The sequence below is a fragment of the Macrotis lagotis genome, chromosome 6, assembly GCF_037893015.1.
Source record: "Macrotis lagotis isolate mMagLag1 chromosome 6, bilby.v1.9.chrom.fasta, whole genome shotgun sequence".
Taxonomy (NCBI): domain Eukaryota; kingdom Metazoa; phylum Chordata; class Mammalia; order Peramelemorphia; family Peramelidae; genus Macrotis; species Macrotis lagotis.
In genome coordinates this window covers 71,036,765-71,054,687 of record NC_133663.1, presented here as the reverse complement: position 1 = coordinate 71,054,687, position 17,923 = coordinate 71,036,765, and the positions used below count along the sequence as shown (strand labels likewise).

Genomic DNA, 17,923 nt, shown 5'->3' with positions numbered 1-17,923 from the left:
CTCCTAAAGCAGGGGCCACAATAAGAAAAATATCATTGTTTTAGGTAAGTTGGGGGGAGGGGATAATAGGATGTAATGGGAGAGGAAGGGATTGCAACAAGTAAAAATACTAATGAAGATAATAGTGAATATTAAAGGGAGAAGGGGAAAAGGAGAAAGGAAGGAGAAAATTCAGCAGAACCAATTTATGAAAAATAAATACAGAGGGGAGAGAGAGAGAGAGAGAGAGAGAGAGAGAGAGAGAGAGAGAGAGAGAGAGAGAGAGAGAGAGAGAGAAGCCAAAATGCTTTAGCAGGAGGGCAGAAGAGAGTTTGAATTGGGGGTGGCATCTGGAGAGAGCAGGGTGGGAAGAAAGCAGGCACAGCAAGGCTGTGGAAGTGAGTGGGTGAGGTGGAGGGGGTGGTAGAGGGAGAGGACTTGGGAACAACACAGAGAGATGAGAACAAATGGGAGGTACCCTCAGACAGTCTCTGTGCAGATTTTCTTCCCGCACCAATAGCTGAAAGCAATAGGAGACAAGTTTACAATATTACAGAGTTTCAGAGTTGGAAGGAACTCTAGAAGTTCCAGGATCATAGACTTGGAAATATAAGGGACCTTCCTTATAATATAATATAAGAGAGCTTCCAGTTCAACTCCTTTTGCTTTACTGATGAGGAAACTTAGGTCAAGTGAGTGACTGATCCAAAGCCCTAGATGTAGCAAGTAGCAGAACCAGGATGGAAACTTGTATTCTCTGATGCCAAATCTATCTTCCAGAAATATTCGTGCTTCACTTTACTCTTACCCTTCTCCTTCTGGACAACCAAACCTCTGAACCACTGTCTAGTCCTGGAGAAACTTCTTTTATCAAAGATTTTATTTATTTTGAGTTTTACAATTTTTCCTCTAATCTTACTTCCCTCCCCCCCCCAGAAGTCATGCATTGATCCAAATTGAGTGTGATGAGAGAGAAATGATATCCTTAAGGAAGAAACATAAAGTATAAGACATAGCAAGATCAGACAATAAGATATCAGGTTTTTTCCCTAAATTTAAGATAATAGTCCTTGGTCTTTGTTCACACTCCACAGCTCTTTCTCTGGATTACAGATGGTTTCTCCATTACAGACAGCCTCAAGTTGTTCCTGATTGTTGCACTGATGGAATGAGTGAGTCCATCAAGGTTGATCATTGCCCCCCGTGTTGCTGTTAGGGAGTACAATGTTCTTCTGGTTCTGCTCATCTCACTCAGCATCAGTTCATGGAAATCCCTCCAGGCTTCCCTGAATTCCCATCCCCTGGAGAAACTTCTGCCTTGGAGCTCCCCCCCCCCACCCCAACCATTATTTCAGGAAAATTCCCAGTCATGCTTCTGACTCTTTGTCCATCTCCTCCATGTCCTTGTCAATCCCCCTTTTCCCCTTTCCCCTCACCAGTTCTGGAACTATGAGCTATCATAAAATCAGCTTTACAATTGTTCTTGGATGAGATGGATCAACCTACTCCAGAAATTCTGTAACTTTTCAAACCAAAGTGCCCCTCCCTTGTCACCAGCCCCCTTTGTGTGTTCTCTCCTTCAATATTCCTTGAGGTAAGATATTGCCTTTTTTTTAAAAAATCTGTATCTCCAGTGCAATGATGAGATCATTTTAAGCATTTAAAAATGTGGTTTAATTGATTCATTCACTACATGAGGTTGCCTGTCTTTCATCTGGTTCAACTCAAGTCGTTGCTCAGACATTCATGTGTTGGACCATAGCATGTTATTGTCCATGGCAAAGAGATTGTAGTGCTTTGCCATTTCCTTCTCCAGAGGATAAGACAAATAGAAGTTAAGTCACTTGCCCAGGTCAAATAGCTGGTAACTGAGGTCACATTTGAACTCAGGTCTTCCTGATTCCAAGTCAGATGCTCTATCCACTGATCTACCTAGTCTAAACCATATTTGATCCAGCAATGCCATCTATAGCATCTCTGACCATTGATCATACAACCTCCATTTCAAAATCTACAGGGGTGGGGTTGGCAACGTACTACCTTCCAAGGCATCCCATTCCACTATTAGGCAGCTCTAATTATTAGAGATTGTTTTTTTCTTTTTAACCAATGTTGGCTTTTCTGCAAATTCTACTCATTGTTCCTAGTTCTCCCCTTCAAGAGTCAAGAACATACCTGATCTGTCTTCTTTATGAAAACCCATCAAATGTCAGAAAACACTTACCAGGTTCTTCCCCTTTACCCCCCCCCCCCAGCTTCTCTTCCCCTAGGATTCTCTAGTGCTTCAACTAAGCAGCCTAGTTGCCAATCTCTTCACCATCCCAGATGATCTTCTCTGATTGTTTTTGTCAATGCCCCTCCTATAATGTGAATCCCAGAATTGAGCATGCATTACCTAATCACAGTCACAGAACTCCATCCTCCATCCTCCTCATGGGTTCGAGAGGATCTCCCTAATCAAGTCTTAAAACTCATTAAAATGCTCTCAATTATGCTCAAAGTACAAATTCATGGTTATTTGCAAGGAGGATAGCAACTGTAAGCTGTGATACAGAATTGTTGCCATTGTGCAGAAGAGAAAATGAAGCTTAAGGAAAAGTAAAACAGGGTTAGCCCTTCTAGCCAATGAACACTGGTCAAATTTCTATCTTTTCATGAAGCCCAGTAATTATGGAGTTTCTAAAAATTAGTGGTCCCCCCCCCCCCACCAAATTCCTAGAAATAATCTCCCTACTTTTCTTTGCCCATCCAAATCCTAACTTTCCTTCAAAGCCATTAAGAGGGAGGTTACCTGTGTCCTGATACTATATTCTGTCACATAGTTTGTGTGACCTGGAGTGAGGCATCTAACCTTCTGGCCTCAGTTATCTTATCTATTAACTGAACATCACAATGAAATGAACCACAAGGATAGGCTTTTTTTGGTACTTGCTTTCTATCTGTATTTCCCATTTTGGCACCTGACAATACTCTGTCCTGCACTATTCTCTATTGCTTTCTGTGAATAAATCTACTCTTTATTCTAGCTGTAAACTCCTTATGTAGCCACTGGCTACTTGGATTCAGATCTGCCTATGAGGAATCATTATTCAGACTCAGGAAAGCAAGATGGAAATAAAACAAAAATTTATTTAAAAAGGTTACAACACATAGGAAAGGACTGATAGAGAGAGATGGATAGATAGATGAGAGAGTGAGAGAGAGAGAGAGAGAGAGCGAGAGAGAGAGACAGCGAGAGAGAGAGAGAGAGAGACAGCGAGAGAGAGAGAGAGAGAGACAGAGAGAGAGAGAGAGAGAGACAGCCAAGCAGTGTTGGTTGGACCAGCAGGTCAGAGAAGAGTGCATCCCTGAGCCAGATTTTTAATGTCTTGCCTCTCATCCAGAGGGGAAAAGGTGAATTTCCTTTCCCTTACTGGACCTGGAATTAGGTAGAAGGTAAAGCCCAAGTAGATCAGGATACAAATAAGACATTAAATCAATGGTAGTCGATTTACATAAAAAATGGGGATCTGCACCCAGTTTGACAAGATTTGCAGCCCTTAAGAGTACAAATTTTGTTTCTGTTACAATCATAATTCTCTATATCTTTTCCATGGAAGTCAATTTAAGCCTCAAGAGTAGACGGTGGTCAATTTACATCTCTACCCAATTTCTACATAGACAATTTTCTTCATCTTTCTCCTGCATCATTTAGGGACTGAAACTTTATCCTCTAATTTTGTCTCTCCTATACCACCTAATATAGAAAAGTGTACCTTCAAGAACCACTGATTGAATTGAATTGTTTCTCTCTTCCCAACTTCTTGGAAAATATGAAAAAGACTTAGTTTCCCAATAGACTATAACTTCAAGTGCCCCCTGACTTAGGTTTATAGATAAATACAGAGCTGGAAGGGATGGTAGAAGTCAGTACCTTCATTCCAGTCTCCTGGAATAAATGTAGGGTATGAATCTTAAAGGGGAGGAGATGGCCAGGGTCAATGATTAATTCATCTAAAGTCCTTTGTGTGAATCATGTATGTCTCGGTTTAGATTTGTGAAGACAACCAGAACTCACTATTGGTTTCTATGGGGACAATAGTTCACATTTTTTATAGCACCTAGTTTGCAAAGAAAGGAAACTTTATCCTGAGGAGTCAGATATACAAATATTATCCATTTGACATATGAGCAAACTGAGACCAAATAAAATTAAGTTACTTATTTTTGATCATGCAACGAATTCACATGCTATTTGAAACCTGGTCTCTATTGGTTACAAGTTCAATGCTTTTTCCTCAAATTGAGTGGATGGGGAAGGAGGCGATTCAGTTTCTCTTGCATTTCAAAAAACATTGTAGAAATTTGCTCCGGACTGAACAGACTTAGTCCCCTCCCTGAGGGAGTTTGAAGTCAGAAGCATGTGGAGCATACAAAAACTGGGATCAAAAATTAATCAGGTCTTCTATGTTCTCACTGTTCATAAGTGGGGAGGAAGAAATGTTGGAAAATGGTTAGTTGGAAGGCTTGACAGAAGAGGTGACTTTCTAAAGGAGAGAAAGAAAAAAACCCCCACACTTTTATAAAGAAATCTTCTCAAATCCAGTCTTGAAAAAAATGAGTTGAGTTGGGGGTGGGGTGGGCTCAGGAGGGGAAGGACTTGGAAAAGAGTTAATTTTTTCAGAGTATTGTAGTGGAAGGAGTCCAAATCTTGGCTTTGCTAGGAAAAGTCTGCATAACCTAGGTTGTCCTTCCCTCTCTGGGCTCCCATTTAACTGCAGTGTCTTCTCTCTGTTGATCATTTCTAAATTATCCTGTATATTGCTTGTTTATCCATAGTTATTAGTATGCTGTCTCTCCATGAGGTTGTGAGTTCCTTAAGAGCAGGGAATGTCTTTTAGCTTTCTTTATCTCCCAGCACAAAGCACAGTGCCCGTCTCATAGTAGGCACTTAATTGTTTTTTGACTGACTAGTTTGTAATGAGAAAACTGGTGTACATGATCTCTCTGGGTCTATCCAGCTTGTAATTCTGTGATCCGGGACCAGTTTTTCAGATTGGATTCTACAAACCCCCTTCCATTTCCTGGCTTGCCCCTAGGTCCTCCTCTCCTCTTCTTCTCCCCCTCCCCCAACCTCAGAGTGAAGCAATCTCACAGGCTAGCATTGGATCTATGCATAGAGGTTCCAACTTAATTACAGAGTGAACAAGATTTGCCTGTAGAATGGGGGGGGGGGTCTATAGATCATTCTCTTAGATGGGGAATAGCTGGGGGATGGGGGGGCGGCGGAGGGTGTAGTGGAGAGGGGAACAAGGAAAGCTTAGTAGCATTTCAAACTGATTTTTCACAACAGAATTTTGCAAGAAACCATTTTGCTTTTAGCAGCTGCTTTGCATGCCATTATATTCTTCTGATGATTCCTAGGGAAGGATGGTTTGCGATCAGGAATGGGATGGGGGAAGGATAAGATTTACCCATGTGGATCGATGTTGCACAGATCATTTTTCCATGCCATTTTTTTTAAAGGGCAGGGACAGATGCTGACAGGCCTTTAGGGAGGGGGAGATTTTCATGGGGCTACTGTGTTCAAAATAGTGTTGGAAGTGAGGGGGAGAAAGGCCATGGTCTGTGTGTGTGTGTGTGTGTGTGTGTGTGTGTGTGTGTGTTGGGGCAGTTAGGTAAGGGAGAGGTGGAGCTGAGTAAATTTATTTGGGATCTTACATTTTCTTCCCCTTAGAGAAGTTGGCAGGGCTTTCTTTCTTTCTTTTTTTTCTTCTTGATTTCTTCCTACTTCTGCTTGGGACTAGAAGCTTGGGAATGGGGGAGCCAACGGGCAGGGATGAGATAATGCATGTGGGGGGGAGGACTAGTAGAGAGAGAGAGAGAGAGAGAGAGAGAGAGAGAGAGAAGGAAGGAAGGAAGACAGGAAGAAAGAAAGGAGGGAAAGAAAGAGGGGGGAAAAGAAGGGAAAGAGAAAAATAAAGGCAAAAAGAGAAAGAAGGAAGGGGGGAGTTATCAGGGGAGGAAGAAAGGAAAGAAAAGAAAGAATCATGAAAAGAGTGATGGAGAGAGAAAAAAGAACAGCAAAAGAAAAAAAAAAACGAGAGGAAGGAGGAAAATAGAAAGGAAGGGGGTGAGGGGCACCAAATCTAGGAATAACTAAATTTCAGCTCCCCAGTGCTCTAGCCAAGTCTCCTCCAGGGAGAAGATAAGGTGACCAGGCTCTGGCACCCAGGTAGCGGCTGCATTTTCTCCTTCTAGGATGGGGAAAGGGGAATGGGTGGGTGGCAGAGTGGGGGGTGGAGTGGGGGTGGTGGTGGTGGTGGGAGGATGCTGCGGACATCAGTTCTTGTTCAGGAGCTCTCCGATCCGTATAAGATGAACTCTTGTTTGGCTGGGTCTGAAAGGTTTATTTCACCATTCTAGATAGGCTATCGCCAAACAGATGTAGTCTTGTTCCTCGAAAGAAAAATTCTGCCGGGGAGGAGGGGAGCAAGCACCGCTCTGGGAGGCAGCAGCCGCGTTCAAATTTTTCACAGATGCTCCAGGGTTTCTAGAAACCTTTTCCAAGGCCAATTCTTCCTCCTTCCCTCCCTCTTTTCTTCCCTCCCTGCCTTTGGTCACTTCTCTCTGCCCCTGTGATCCACAAACCCCCTCCTCCCTCCCTCCTCTCCTCCTCCTCCTTTCTGTGTCCTCCCTCTAAGAATCCTCATAGAGCTCTCTCTCTCCTCCTTCCTCCTTTCTTTTTACACCCTTGTACTTTTTCAAAGGTGGTCTGAGAGAGAGTTAGTCTAGCCTGACTCTAACTGAACTAACAGTATCGCCTATTTCAGGGCCATCTCGATTTTTTTCGTTTTTGTTTTGATTTTTAGAACTTTAAGGGACCTTCTGCCAGTCCAAAGCTCTCCTTTTTTTACAAGTGAGGATACCAAGGCCTGGCAAACTGAAGAAACCATACCCAAGGTCAAAAAGCTATTAACAGAACTATATCTTGGCCTCTTTCTCTTCTAACTTTTCTAATGCTTCTTCTCATTATCAGGATTCTTTCTAGCTAGGTAATGTGACCCAAGGACAAAAGAATGCCTGGAGATGGAATGACCTAGAATCATGGTTAATTAGAGTTGGAAAGGATATTAGTGGTTTTCTCTGTCTTCCTATAGAGGGTAACTTAGAAACAGAAGACTGGTGATTAGGTTATTATTCCTTTGCTCTCTCCCCTAAAAGGGAGAAGATAATGGAAGCATATAAAAAAACACAGAAGGGAGCAGGAGAAAGGCCAGAAGGAAACACAGACAAGCAGGACAGTTTTGAAAGTTAAATATTGATTTTATCTCCGTTGAAAGGAGAGTAATCTGTATATGAAAAGAAATTCACAGTTTCACCCCAGCCCTCTTTTTCTGTTCTACTTTGAATATAGAAATGGTCATTTTATTTGGTGTTTGTTAAGTTCAGAATTTTTTTTATTTAAGTGACTTGCCCAAGGTCACACAACTGGGTAATTATTAAGTGTCTGAAACCGGATTTGAACTCAGGTCCTCCTGACTCCAGAGCCAGTGCTCAATCTGTTGTGCCACCTAACTACCCCCCCCCCCATTTCTTTTTGATTAAAAAGAAAGTAAGGGTCAGAACTTTAGTCATCATCTGATCTATTCTCTACCTCTGGCCACAAACCGCCTTAGCGACATTGCTGACTATTGTTCATCCACTCTTAATAGCTCCAGTGATGGCATAGGAGGGAAATGATGGATATTTCACTACATAGTCCATTCCATGTTAGGAAAAATTTCCTTTTAAATCAATTCAATAAAAAAAAACATTATTAAGCTCCTACCACATACTAGACACTGTGCAAAGACTTACAGATTAGATGAAATCAATCAACAAACATTTATTGAGCATCTACAATTGGCCAGCACTATGCAAAGAGCTGAATGATTAAAAAAAAAGCCCCACAAAAGTCCCTGTCTTCAAGGAGCTTAAATCTAATAAATCAACCCATCAAAAATACTCACTAAGCATTTACTAAGTGGCAGACAATGTGCCAGAGATACAAAGACCAAAAGGAAGTCCCTGCTGGCAAAAAGCTTGCCATTTTACAGCATGTACAAATTCTAATTACTAGAAAATTCTTATCAGTAATATGTAACAGTGATAATTATCTTTGGTATTATTTGGATACTTGCATCATTTCTGTTGAATTATACATTCTTCAACTTCCAATATTCCATTTCTTTTAACTTTTTAAATGACTATTCATTCAAATGACTATCATTTTGTCATTCAACAATGACTGTGATATAATTCCCCCAAAGCAGATAGAAGTATTTCTTTCTGATGTTAAATTCCTTAGAATATACTTAGATTATGCCTCCAAACACCACAAGCTCAATATCCCCCATCTGGCAAGTGAAACTCATTAAAAATAAGAAAAATAAATAAACTTCCAAGCCTGGGAAGTTGACTCAACCAAGGAGAAGCTCCGGATGTCTGGTGCTCAAATGAAAAACAATATTTTTAAAAATCCTTTGAAATGTTTCTCTAAGATTCCTTAACAAACTAAAGATCTGAGCATTCCTGGGAGCTTCATCAATAGAGAAGAGGAGAGAATGGATAGAATTTGGGGACCCCACTTAAAATTCCCTAGTGTGAATTGGTTTACTTTTTCAGCATTACACTCTGTTGCCCCCTGGGGGTTAGAGATTCAATCAACTCAACAAGTCAGGTCATTTAGTAAAAAAACCTGGGAGTGGGAGTTGGGGAAGTTTGAATAGTATCCTTTAGGGAAGGACACAATTATATGATTTAGCTATAATGTGGATGCAAACAAGTCTAGTACTAATAATGTACATTCCAGCAACCTCTTTTTCCAGGGAGAACTGAAAATGGCCTCCCATAACAAGTAGTCTTTTCTCTTTGAGAAATACTTCTTGTTTATAGAGTCCTGTAAGTCTGATTTTATCTACATAGGAGGACTGAAGCAGATTTATATATTATGACTGTAGGCCTAGTCTCTTAAACTATCCTCCCACTAGCAAGTTGGGTTTCCAGAACATGGTTGGTTGCATCTTCCCCTCAAGGTTCTAGGGATACTCTTGAGAAGCAATGGGATTATTCTAATATTATCAGTTTGAGCACTCATCTCAATCTGTTCTCCTCAGTATGATCACCAATGATTAACATCTTAATATCATTTAACCCATTGTTACCTCTTTGATATCATTAATGATCAATTAACATTAATTAGCTCTAATGCAGAGCTATCTACTGAAAATCTATAGCAAGAACTAAAATAAAAATTGGGGATGCTATCTCTCCTCTACTACTTTTGTCCCTGGCGAGAGTGGATTCAAACTAAAGTGGATGTTACATTTTACCCTTGGTGACATAGGAAATGGGCAGAGCTATTTCTTCCTTGTAGGATGTGATATCTTCACCTCCCAGTCTGTCCACTGACACTGCCTGGCCACTGTCCACTGGTTGCATCAAGCAGACTACTCTTCAGGGCCTCAGTTCTTCCTGGATTTGCCAGCTGGAAAATTATAGTATAGACTCTAGAACTTGGTCTGCCATGTACTCTTCTGTTCTTTTTGAAGTTCAAGGTCATGATCTAGCTCTTTTCTTCCTCCAGCGCTCATTCATGACATAGGACAGAAAGAATAAACAAAAATGTTGAGAAAACAGTAGGCCATGTGTCCAGGAGCCACATGGAAGACTGGTTGGGAGATAAAGTCTCTAGGTCTCTCTTCCCACCCAGAAACTTACAGCATGTATTCCAGTTGTTTTTGTATGCCCACTCACTTCTGCTCAGAAACTAATCAAAAGGGTTTTTTTCACCAACAGAAGACTTAAACATGTTCTGAACTCAGTAGCAGGGCTCTTTCATTATACAGCATTACCTACCTGGGGAAACAGTTTGACCAAACCATCCTTACATGGATTGACTTTAGTACAGTTTATTTTTCATGCTCCCAGGAGTTTTCATTGGCTAGTCCTTCTTACATTTAAAACATATATTCCCTCCTCTCTACTCCTTGGGTCTTTTGTCCAAGTTTTCATCAATTCTGTTTGAGACCATCTCCTCTTAAGTCTCTCCTCTCTCCAATCCAACTTTCCCATAGGGGGCAAATTGATGCTCCCAAACTATTAGGGCTGCTCAAATCATTCCCCCGATCATGTAAGTTCAGGGGACTTCTAATATCTTTAGGACAAAATGCAAATCCCTAGACTTGATAACATGAACTAGTCACTATAGATTAATTTTCTGTTATTTTTTCTCATTCACCCTATGTTCTCACCATGTCTACTTGCTTGTTCTCGGTACACCAGATTCTTTCTCCTGTCTCTGTCACTTTGTACAGGATATCCTTGAATGCTTTTGATCCTCATTTCTGGTCCTGGCTCTTTTCAAGACTCAGCTCAGACTCTGCCTCCTATAGAAAGCCTTTCCTGATTAATCCCTCCCCCACCCTGATTACTTTGTATATTCTTTCTCTGGATATATTCATTCATCTGTACTCATATTGCTTCCTCATCCCTAATCTGTTCTCTTTAAGAACCATTCCCCCCAAATAAAATTCTATTGGGGCATACACTGCTTAAACATACGTGAATATATGTTTATATTTGTAATACATATTTTGTGTAAGTTATGAATGCATTTACAAAATATACTTAATGAATATATATTTTACATAAGTATACATATACATTTGTGAAATATAGATTTTTATCGAGATATAATTTATAAAATACAGATTTCATATAGATTTCAATTATATATGTATTATTAGTTATAGTTGTATAAATATATATGCATATTACAAACTACATTTTACATAAATATATTTATATCTAAACATATGTAGATTTACAAAATATAGATTTTACACAAATATATGTATATGTTTATAAAATGCATATTTGTATGTGAATGTGTATAAATAAATATCTATGCATATGTATTTCTATATATAATTGTATCCCATTGCTTAAAACTGTGCCTTTCAAATCGGAAAATATTTAGCAAATCTTTATTGACTTAAATTCCATCGAAAGTGACTCTTTTGTATGGTATTACTTTTCTTCTTGGTCCTTTACTTAGTCCTGAGAAACTATCTAGTAAAAAATTCTCATTTTATAGATGAGGAAACTGAAGCTCAGGGAAGTTAAATGAGGTCCCAGATTAAGGAAATTTTAAAGAGATGAGATTTAAATTTGGGTTCCAAGATCAAGGCTCACCTTCTCTCTTACCATGTTGTCTCCTTGAAGCTGATTGGGTTGAGCTGGTTTCTATTTTTGCTAATAGATGGGGAAATAAAAACTGAAGGGGTCTCATCCTCTCTCTTTTCATATGAAGCTGTGAGTGTCTTGCTGAAGATAACCCATTTGGGGTCAGATCCAAAACCAGGAGAAAGTAGATCTGAATCCTATGCCAAGTATTAGGACATGGAAAATTTCCTACCATGTTGGTAGACATGGCTGTGGTACTAGGCTAAGGCTGGTCTTTGAAGGCTAAGGCAAAATGAACTGGATGGAACCTGGCTATGGGATTCAGGCAAGCTGAATTTTCATGAATGTTGGTCATGAGTCACTAACAGTTGCTGGTTTTCCAACAATCATAAAAATCCTCTTTCTTTTCTTTTCCTCATCGCTTCTCCTCTTTCACTACCTCCCTTTGTTTCTTTCTCTTACCCTTTTCTAAAACCTCACTTGCAAAATGGTAGAGTTGAACAAAGTGATCTCTAAATCTTTGCTAAATTCCAGCCCTAAATTCCATGAACTCTGGAACATAATTTGAATTCTTTTCCCCCCTTTTCTCTCTTTATGCTTCATTATGGTTGAATCATTTTTCAATCATGTCCACCTCTTCCTGACCCCATTTGAGATTTTCTTTCCTTCTATCTGAGGCCAGATTTGAACTCATGAAGATGAGTTCTCCTGACTCAAAACTTGGCACTTTATCCTTGTTGCCACTTAACTGCCCAATCCTACCAATGTAATTTACCTCAATTTCAGTGCCCCCCTCAAGTCATAAGGGACTCTAGAGGTTATCTAACTCATTACATATGAGGAAAGTGACTTACCCAATGTCACATACAGAAATGTCTGATATAGGATTTGAACTAAAATCTTCTTACTTTACTGCAGCACAAAGGACAGGAATCTGCTTTCCCCCTAATCTTTTTTTTACCATATATTTTTGGGGGTTATATTTGAGTTCTAAGCTATTTTCTTTCCTCCCTCCCAAATCCACATTAAAGAAGACCAACATTTGACAGGGATATATATGTGAAGCTATTTAATACACATTTCCATATATATCAGTTCTTTCTCTGACAGTAGATAGCATCTTCCTTCATAGCTGATCTGAATATTCATATCTCTTAGAATAGCTTAGTCATTCACATTTACTCTTTGAACAATATTGCTATTACTGTGTACAATGTTCTCTTGGTTCTGCTCATTTCATTCTTCATAATTACATGTAAGTCTATCCATGTTTTCCTAAAATCAACCTGCTCATCATTTTTTTTCCAGCACAGTAATATTTCATCACAATCTTATACCATAACTTATTTAGCCATTCCTCAATTGATGGTATCCTTTCAATTTCCAGTTTTTTGCCATCAGAAAGAGAACTGGTATAAATATTTTTGAACATGCAAGTTCATTTCCTTCTGCCCTGATCATCTTAGGAAACCAAACTAATTGTGGTATTACTGGATCAGAGTTTTATAGCTATGTGAACATAATTCCACATTGTTCTCCAAAATGGTTGGATCACTTCATGGTTTCCTCAAGTGTATTGGTGTACCAATTTTCTTACATCCTCTCTAATGTTTCTAATTTTCCCCTTCTAGCATTTTAACTAGTCTGATAGGTATGAGATGGTATCTCAAAATTGTTTTATTTTTCTCTTATCAATAATGATTTAAAGCATTATTTTCATATGACTACATGCTTTGATTTCTTCCTCCAAAACCTACCTGTTCATATCATCTGATCAATTATCTATTAGAGAATTCTCCTAATTTTGATAAAATTCTCTACATATTTGAGAAATGAGACCTTTATCCAAAATACTAACAATTCCACCCCTCCTCCATTTACTGCTTTTCTTCTAACCTTGACCCAAATCTATTGCCTTCTCTTTTCTGACTGTTTTTTTGACTCTATATGACCTCTACAGAGAGGAAAGAGGTAAGAATCAAGTTTTTGTTTTGGAGTGTGTGTGTGTGTGTGTGTGTGTGTGTGTGTGTGTGTGTGTGTGTGTGTGTGTGTAGGTATTCATAGTTCAATTTGGGTTAAATCATAGTTTTAACTGGTGACTTTTAAGTCTCCCCAAGGACTTTTGCAATTTCTTTCCTTACACACACACATATTCTTACCCCATAATCCCACACTATCCTCCCAGATTTACCAATAACAACAGCTATGTCATGGTTGGTTTCATGAGTAGCACTATTAGCATTAAACAGCTATCAGCATTGTTAGCATTTTATTCTTCCTCTTCCTTCAAAAAGCTGAATTTAGAGAGGTTAGAGACATGGAAAGAAGGATACCTCCAGCAATCAGATGAGATTGGTTAACATGGTTCAAATTCCCTATAGGTTATCTCTGTCCAAAAACTTGCCCCACATCACACAGCTAGGAGATATGAGGCTGGATTTGAACTCAGTTCTTCTTGATTCCTGATCCAGGGTTAGAAGCCAGGACTATTAATTTCTATCTTGCCACTGTACTATACAAGCTTTTGATTCTCCTGTCCCTGCCCTCTCATCTATCTCATTCCATAGTTCCTAAAATACACTGAAACTTTTAAGGAGGGTGTTTCAATAAAGAGGGTTTGTTTGAATATTCCCATTACTGGTCAAACATGCTTCTTATATAGTCATACACAGAATATTCTTTTGCTTCTGTGTTCTCTGGCCACATCACACCCACATGACTTCACCCAGCAATCCCCTAGAGGGTTGGATCAATGTCTTTCTAAATCACTCTATACAAAATCTGGCACTGGTTCACATGCAAATAGATGCTTGTTAAAAAACATTTTGACAACAAAGATGATGAGGATGAGATAAAAATTTTGACAAAATGCCAACAATATATTCAAGAGATGACTACAAAGCTTTACTGCCTCAGCATCCCAGGTATGTGTATGTGCCTGCATTTTTATTTTTAAACATAATTTCATGCTATGATGCTATTTAGTCTTCAGCCAAAAAGTTTTCAATCGGAGCACTGGCTCAGAATATTGATGGACTAGTGAACTTCACCTCTCTGAACATTAGAGGGGAAGAAATCCGTGAAGGTTGATCCCAAGTGCCAGGTAGAAGAGGAGGGAGCAGAGGAAAATGTTTTCACCTTCAACATCCTCTTGTTTCATCTCTCGATCCCCTGAACTTTGCCCTCCATTGTCTTCTAAGGGAAAGGCAGAGAGACTGACTGGTTGGAAAGACAAGTCAGTCTAAACAAGTTGTTCTCCTTTCAAAATGGATCCTCAATCATCGTCTAATTCTGGAAAATATCCTTTGGACAAGAATCATGGGACCCTCATGTGTGCATAAAGCAGAAGAGTTATTAGGGGAATCTTCAGATTTGGAAAATGGCTTCATGGCTCACCTGGAAAAGAAACTCCTCCACAAGTGGTCTTCCTGCTTTTTGCTTCAAGACCTCTCCATCAAACAAAATCCCACTACTTTTGGAGAATTATTTTTCCCCCTGAAATAAAGCCTAAATTTGCACCTTTACAGTTTCAACTAGTTTCTAGTTCTGCCTCTGTGGCTAAACAGGACAAATCTAATCATTTCCCCCCAAGACAGACCTTTAAGCTGTTCTTGATGACAAGTGTTATGCCTCTTCTGGGTCTTTTCTTCTTTAACTTCTTTCAAACTTTCTTCATCTGGCACAAGTCCCAGGATCAGTGCCACTAACTTGAGTGACTTCCTCTGGATACTGTTTATCTTAATAATTTCTTTCTTAAATTGGTTCTCAGAACTAATATACCACATTTTTATCTTTATGTTGCTACATATATTGTCAAAGTAGGCAGTTTATTGATGGCTATTAGCTCTTTATAAATGGAAAACTGGAATTTAATGAATTTGAAACTCTTCTATTAATTCAAGACATGATTTTCTTTGCTCTTTTGGTCACCATGTCTCACTTTTGACTCACATTGAGTTTGCCATTCTCTAATCCTCTCCCATTCCCTTTAGTTTCCCCAAAGTTCCCCTACCCCAAAAGTTATTCATGTTTTTCTCTTCTTGTACTTGTGAAACCGATTTTTTTTAAAACTCAACTATAAGACTTTGTATGTAGTCCAACTCAGTTCTTCTCTGAAGTTAGCTTGTTGAATATGAACAAATGAGCTTGTTGAATCTGAACAAATGAGAAGATTCTCTGGAAGACTCTGTTATTCCATCAGAGTGGTTCACTTGTATATAGTGGTTTGGGTTTACAAAGTAGTTTACACACATTATGAACTGATCTCTACAATCCTGTGAGGTTGTTAGGATCAAAGATTGTTATCCTCAACTTACAGATGATGAAGCTAAAAGTCTGAGGAGTTGCCCAATATTTTACTTATTAAAATTTTTATTATTGAGAAACAAGATGGGATCAGTATCCAAGTCTCTGATTTCCATTGTTTCTGATTATGAGTCTAGTGAAAACTTGAACTGTTCTTTATTTTTGTTTCACCCTTCCATCCCCATTTCTGGGAATCTGGGGTGGAGGAGATGAATAGCCCTTTTAAAAAGGTGGGCAAAGTAATATCCAGAAAGCTGTCTAGTCAAAGGAACAGGGTGCTGTAAATAGAATGCTAACTTTGAAATTGAAGGAAGAGAGCTAAAAGGTTTTTGCCTCATTTGTATCATCTACAAAATGAAATAAAAGTCCCATTTTATCCATCTTCGATATTTAATGTTCCTATAAAGAGAAAAGGTGGGAAGAGTCTCATTTTTTTATCTCCATTCACTAAAGCATATCTGACCATTGGGCACTGTTGCAATCCCCTAGAAGGAACTGGATCTTGATAGTTTTGGGCATGGAGGTGGAGAGGCTTGTTGTTGTGGAGGTTGGGAGCACACAACTTAACCTTACAAAGGCAAGGGATTTTAAGTGAAAAAAGAAGCAGAGGTTGTATAGGATACTGAGATATTAAACCTGGGTTAATTTAATTTAATTTAATGGGCCTTCAGATACTCTGACTTGGAACCAGAATTCTTCCTGACAAGGGTCTTTGTTTGGGCCATTCCCAGGGAGTCTGAGAGATAAGTAAAAAGGAGTCTTGCCTGGAAGGAGAGTAGGAGGGATGATTCCATAAATCAAAGTGTACAATGAATGGAGACAACCCTTGTCCAACTGTTATTGTTGGGAGTGGGGTGGGGGGAGAGTTGTATATGGCAGAGCCTTTGGGCTTTCTCTCGCACCTGGTGGACAGAGATGACCTTTCAAGGACCCTTTCCAGTGCTGAGGTCTCTGGAGTCTATAATCTTACAGCCATCACTTCTGAATTTGAGAACACTGAGGGAAACTGCCCAGGAATAGAGGGAAAGGGAGGCTGGAGTAGGGGAATGGCTTTACTTAGCTAGACAGAAGGCATACCAAATAGGTAAAGAGAGGGAGCAGGACGTTGTCCCTTTACCTTGCCCAATCTCCCTGCCCTGAGCATTGGAGGAGAGCAGGAGCCTGTCAGGGCAGGAATTCGAATTTTGAATTCAACGAGTCTTTATTAAGCACCTATGGATCAGGTTCTCTGCACAGAGTTCTGGAAATACAAGTACAAGAAGGAAACGAATTCTTCTCTCCAGGAACTTCCATCCCACTTCTGCAACAAGCATGGATTGTAGGAATTTGAAACTCTTGGTCTGACGGTGTCCGTCAGTCTTTGGGGGATGTCACTGCGGCGCTGGCTTAGGGGTGAAGTGAGTTTCATTCCTTAGGGAAGAGTTCAGGAGTCGCCCTATCTCGCCTATGGGGCTCGGGGAGAGAAGGGGACCCCGACAGAGTGTGCTGGGCTTGTTTGGAAGTCAGAGGCAGCTTCCAGAACTGTGACGGAAGACTGGTTGGGGCTGGAGTGTTTGCAAGGGGCAGGCTTGCCCGATTTGCTTCTCCCCGCAGACGATCTGCCCCTTCCCCGTCCTCTCTGCTGAGTTGTGACCCTGGGGAAGGCAGCGAGAGAAGTCCAGGGGAAAAAGGGCAGAAAGGGACGGAAGGGACAAGGGAGCCGCATAGGTGGAGAGAAGAAGGCTGGGGCTGGCGGCGGAGGGAGAGGTGGCTTCGCAGAGCCGCGCCGAAGGGGGGTGGTCTCCAAAGGGGGAGGGGAGGAGTTCGGGGGGCGGGGAGAAGCGGGGCCCTTTAGGACCCGGCAGCTCCGGGTGGGGAGGAGAAGGACCAGAAGGAGGCGGCTCCAGAGCTCCGGAGGTTGCCACCTGCCTCCACCCCGCCCTGGTTGTCACAATTGCCAACATGCTGCCGAGGCTGAGCGGCCCCGCGCTGCTGCCGCTGCTGCTGCTACCTCTGCTGCCCTCGCTGCTGGCCGGGGGCGGGAGCCCCGGGGCCCTGGCCGAGGTGCTGTTCCGCTGCCCCCCCTGCACCCCGGAGCGCCTGGCCGCCTGCGCTCCCCCGGCCGCGGGGCCGGCCGCTCCCCCGGCGCTGCCCCCGGCCGCCGCCGCCGTCCTGCCCTGTGCCGAGCTGGTGCGGGAGCCCGGCTGCGGCTGCTGTCCGGTCTGCGCCCGGCTGGAGGGCGAGGCGTGCGGGGTCTACACCCCGCGCTGCGCCCAGGGGCTCCGCTGCTACCCCAACCCGGGCTCCGAGCTGCCCCTCCAAGCGCTGGTCCAGGGCGAGGGCACTTGCGCCAAGCGGCGGGATACCGAGTATGGTGCCAGCCAGGAGCAGGTTGCAGGTAAAGGAGGGAGGGGGCTGTGCGGAAACCTAGCTCACGGTTCTGCCAGGGGCA

The 17,923-nt window shown here is 41.2% G+C and overlaps 1 protein-coding gene across 4 annotated transcripts in view; it reads left to right on the top strand.

Annotated features, from left to right (window-relative positions):
• Positions 1-17,341: 17,341 nt before the first annotated feature.
• Positions 17,342-17,923, top strand: part of LOC141490961 (insulin-like growth factor-binding protein 2) — a 32,687-nt gene continuing 32,105 nt past the window's right edge. For all 4 annotated transcript variants that reach the window (XR_012469407.1, XR_012469408.1, XM_074191409.1 and 1 more), the window contains exon 1: positions 17,342-17,869. Coding sequence is in view for 2 of the 4 variants with exons in the window: in XM_074191409.1 (XP_074047510.1) it covers positions 17,434-17,869 (436 nt within the window). In the remaining 2 variants the exon portion in view is untranslated. The remainder of the gene's footprint in view (positions 17,870-17,923) is intronic.